General features: G+C 39.3%; 1 protein-coding gene across 1 annotated transcript; it reads left to right on the forward strand.

Moving 5' to 3' along the window:
- The first annotated feature begins 679 nt into the window (after positions 1-679).
- On the forward strand, positions 680-2,821 carry LOC122075374 (beta-galactosidase 7-like). Its single transcript, XM_042640361.1, has 7 exons — positions 680-860; positions 959-1,053; positions 1,161-1,267; positions 1,368-1,481; positions 1,580-1,687; positions 1,810-2,030; positions 2,249-2,821. Exons 1-7 carry the CDS (start codon positions 778-780, stop codon positions 2,634-2,636), a joined length of 1,116 nt encoding a protein of 371 aa, XP_042496295.1. The 5' UTR covers positions 680-777; the 3' UTR covers positions 2,637-2,821.
- Positions 2,822-4,595: the final 1,774 nt, after the last annotated feature.

The raw sequence follows: 4,595 nt of genomic DNA on the forward strand, positions 1-4,595 counted from the left end.
GGGATGAAGAGCACAATTTCGATTTGGGGATGAAGGCCTTTTTTTTTTTTTATTTAGGATTATGGGATTAAGTGAGGGTATATTAGGCACTTCAGTTTTTAGAAGGGTATTTTGGTATTTATAAAATAATATACCAGCTGATATCAGCATTTGAGGTATATTCTGTAACAGCAACTGATGGCAAGGGGTGCGAGCGTAATTTTGTATTATGTAAGGGGTGTCTCTAATTTTGGTATTCTGTAAGGGGTGGCACTATAAATTACTTGTTTAAATATTTAAATAACCCTTCTCTCTTTCTTTTTTTTCTTTTTTTTTTTTTTTTTTTTTTTTTTTTTTTTGCTAACGACGGATATCTAGGCCTTTGGCCTGACTAGGCCCGCGGGCCCATACTGACCTCACAACCACATGGACCGGGTCATACCAAGGTTGAATGAAAACCATTCAACTTTTACTGAAAACAATGAAGAGCACTAAACATCCTATGTGAGTGGCCCAAGGCATGCTTAGTGGGAGTCAAACTTAGGACATCCGAGTTTACCACTTGTACCAAGTTCGTTGCTCACCAACTGCGCTACCCCCTTAGGTTAAATAACCTCTCTCTCTCTCTCTCTCTCTCTCTCTCTCTCTCTCTCTCTCTCTCTCTCTCTCATTTTTTGGTGTAATGGCGCTTTTCAGGTCAGCACACAGACATACCTGAAGACAAACAAGCCAAGCAATGTTGACACTCAATTCAATTGGGAATGGAAGGCAGAGCCCTTGAATGATGCCCTCAATGGAATGGGATCGTCTACTGCAAACAAGCTTCTCGAGCAGAAAGCAACCACTGTTGATGCTAGTGACTACCTGTGGTACATGACTAGGTAGTTTTTTCTCCCTCTGTGAGGTAGATCGTATGTTGCTTTAACTTTTAATGTAATCTGATCTGTATACTATGTTGTTGTTGGGATCTTATATACAGTGTGAACATTGATAATTCTTTCGGTAAAAAGGCAATCCTGCATGTGAATACAACAGGACATGTACTTCATGCTTATGTCAACAAGAAAAGGATAGGTAATTTAAACTTGAGCTTAAACTTTTCTCCCCTCAATATTAAGTGTTCATGTTGATTTGGAAGTTGTAATCTTTGCTATTTGAATTTCCAAATTTGGTGATACTAGGATCTGACTGGAGTAGTGATGGAAAAGGTTTCGTGTTTGAGAAACCAGTCACATTGAAGGAAGGCATTAATCATTTATCTTTATTGAGTGCTACAGTTGGATATAAGGTACTTAATTCATTTTTCTCAGTTACATAGTTCATAGTTGATGTGATTCATTTGAACTGCAAATGCCCCGTTTTTGTACCCCTCTTTTTTCCTGTTGCAGAATTACGGTTCATTTTATGATATGGTACCCAATGGAATAGTTGGTGGTCCAGTTCAGTTGATCGGAAATGGTAATGTTACTAAGGACCTATCATCAAATGAATGGTCCTATAAGGTATTATAACTAGTAATTTTGAATAGTGATTCAATTATTAGTGGTTCAATATCTCAAATTCCAACTTCCAATTTATTACTCTCTCTCTCTGGACGCAGATTGGTTTGAATGGTGAGCATGAGAAATTCTACGATGATAAACTGTCCCAAAACCAAATATGGTCCTTAGAAGCGCTTCCCTTGAAGAAGCCCATGACGTGGTATAAGGTAACACATCCACAGTCCAACTCTCTCTCTCTCTCTCTCTCTCTCTCTCTCTCTCTCTCTCTCTCTCTCTCTGTGCTTTTGTTTTTCAACTAGGTTTTGCATAATAATGTATCCAATGGCAGACCACCTTCAAGGCTCCTTCAGGTAGTGATCCTGTGGTGGTAGATTTGTTGGGTATGGGTAAGGGACATGCCTGGGCGAACGGACAAGGCATTGGAAGATTCTGGCCAACCATGATTGCGAAAGCCCCCCAGGGTACTGAATGCTCTGATACATGCGACTACCGTGGACAATTCCATGATACAAATTGCATGCCTGACTGTGGCCTTCCTTCTCAAAGATGGTAAGAAACTTGCACTTATATTGGTGACTATATATGGATTCCAGCATAACGAGATCGGGACTTGCAAGGTTTTTGAAAACAACTTCTCAAGTTTATGGGTCAAGTAACTTGTCTACTTTCTAAATTAAACTCATAAGCATTTCATGCATAGGAGATTGGAAAGTACTGGTTAATCTTTCTTTTTTTCACCTTCTTATAATATATTAAAATTACTATAGGTACCATGTCCCACGATCATTCTTGAATAACGGGGATAATACATTGATCTTGTTCGAAGAAATGGGTGGCAACCCCACACAAATTAATTTCAAGACAGTCACGGTAGGAAAGGTATGTGGGAACGCATTGGAGGGGAGCATCTTAGAACTCTCATGCAAAGGTAGCAAAATCTCTGATGTCGAATTTGCGACCTTCGGTGATCACCAAGGTAAATGTGGATCGTTCAAGAAAGGTAGCAGCGATGCTCCGGACACTCTGTCCGTATTGCTGAAAGCGTGCTTAGGAAAGGTGTCTTGTTCGATAAATGTTTCAGCAGCGACCTTTGGATTGAGCAGCTCTAACTCAGCCACCACCCCCAAGAGGTTGGCTGTGCAAGCTGTTTGCTAGAGAGAGATATTTTAGCCCAATTACTCTCACCCTCCTTTTTTGAGAATCAGCAATGTTAAGACTATTTTCTCTGGCCATGATGATATATTGAAATGTTTTCAAAGCTATTTGAATGTTCAGAGGGATTCTAAAATTTTCATGAGCCTATTGCATGTCCACATAAATTTTGTTCATGATGTTCCTTATGTTGGTCACCTTGTTGGGCTTTGTTATGGAAAAATCGATAATTTGATTTAAGAGAACAAGAGAAAATTATGGTAAAAGACATTAATAGAAAATATACACACAAACAACACAACGATTTACGTGGTGTGGCCTTTAATTAAGAATTCAGTATAGACGGGAAAATATACAAATGTTGGTAGCTCACTCCATAAATAGCCCAAACCCAAATACACCCTAATGAGTATATTTTGGAAGCACCTCATGGTGTGGCGGTGGCTGCCAATGTAGTGGATTGCTAGCATAAGTCTAGGGAGAGGCCGCTTGTTTAACTCTCCCCCATTAGAAGGGTATATTCTATTATTCCCTCTTGCCCCCCACCCCTTCATGCCCCTACCACTGGCTGGCCTTCCTTGAGGTGGGATGCCAACCCTTACTACCCTATGGGCCCTCGATAGGATCTGACTGAAAAAATATGATTATACTCACTCCTCTCTATATAAAGCTTCTCACCCTAATTCATCATCATAGGAACAACTGTAAAACAGAAAGTAAGTAGGTTGTTAATCCCAAGTTGACGCTGAAAGGGGGTGAACAGTGTCTATAAAATCTTTCTAGGAGATGTCTGTTTGAAGCTACCTAGTATTCTGTTCAAACACACACAATCATATGTTTGTCCACCTTGCACCACTCAGTGGCCAGGTCTACCTGACAAACATACCTATCTTACATGCATTCACAGTCCACGCACTCTAATATATAAGCATACATAATTGGTACAAGGCGTACATGGTTCGGCTCAGTGCCTATTCCATGGAGCATTACCCTCTCTGGGTTTCGTATTTTTATCAATGCTCAACTAGCTTGTGACTGTTACAATAGTCCAAGTGCTATGACACCTGCTTCAACCTAAGATAGTACTCAAGCTAGGGTTTCACCTCCCCTTTATAGTATTTATGATGATAAATATGAGTACAAGTCCCTTCCCTTACAATCAATACCTTAGGTTATGTAACCTCAATAACCTAGGTCATACAAAATAGGACTCGGTTAGCAGAGATTACCTCCCTTGACTAGCAAGGGGTGGAGAGTTTCTCTGAGATTCCCAGATATACTGGAATCTTCAACTTTCCCTCTTTGATGGCTAATCTTGAACCTTCAAGAGAAGAAAATGGTTCATCATCTTCTTTATCTTCTCCTTCTTCTTCTATCACACAAGGAGTTTTTTTGTCTTTAATGAACTTGATGAAGAATCTTAAAACCTTCAAGAGTTGAAGATAGTGAACCTTCTTCTTTGCCTTCACCTTCTTCTTCTTCTTCACACAGAAGAAGCTTCTTTGTCTTTAATGAACTCCAAAACTCCTTTCAATCTTCAATGTTGCCTTTAATGGCTTCTCAAGCTTGGTGGTGATGGTATTAAAGCATTTAATAAACAAAAATCTTCAAACAAAGATTTTTCTCAAGATTTAGGCACGAGGGCACACAAACACTTGGCTTCTTCTTCTCTTTTCTCCCCTTCTCTATTCTAGGTCTTTTCTTCTTTTGTTCTTCAAGAAGTTATGAAAGAAAGCCTCAAAATCCACTTAAAAAGGTCCAAAAAAAGCCCCAAAATCGTGTAGGTTTAACCACCTGGTTCAAACCGAAATCTACTCCAGCAGATTGATCTTACTTCAATACGGGAGTCATACCTTTCTACATATAAGTGAACCGATTATTGTTGCTTCTAAAAGTAGACTCAAATATCTATAACTTTTTGTAACACCAAAATGTCTCAAAAATCAACTCAAAGTTACGTGA

The sequence above is a fragment of the Macadamia integrifolia genome, chromosome 4 (assembly GCF_013358625.1).
Source record: "Macadamia integrifolia cultivar HAES 741 chromosome 4, SCU_Mint_v3, whole genome shotgun sequence".
In the NCBI taxonomy this organism is placed as follows: domain Eukaryota; kingdom Viridiplantae; phylum Streptophyta; class Magnoliopsida; order Proteales; family Proteaceae; genus Macadamia; species Macadamia integrifolia.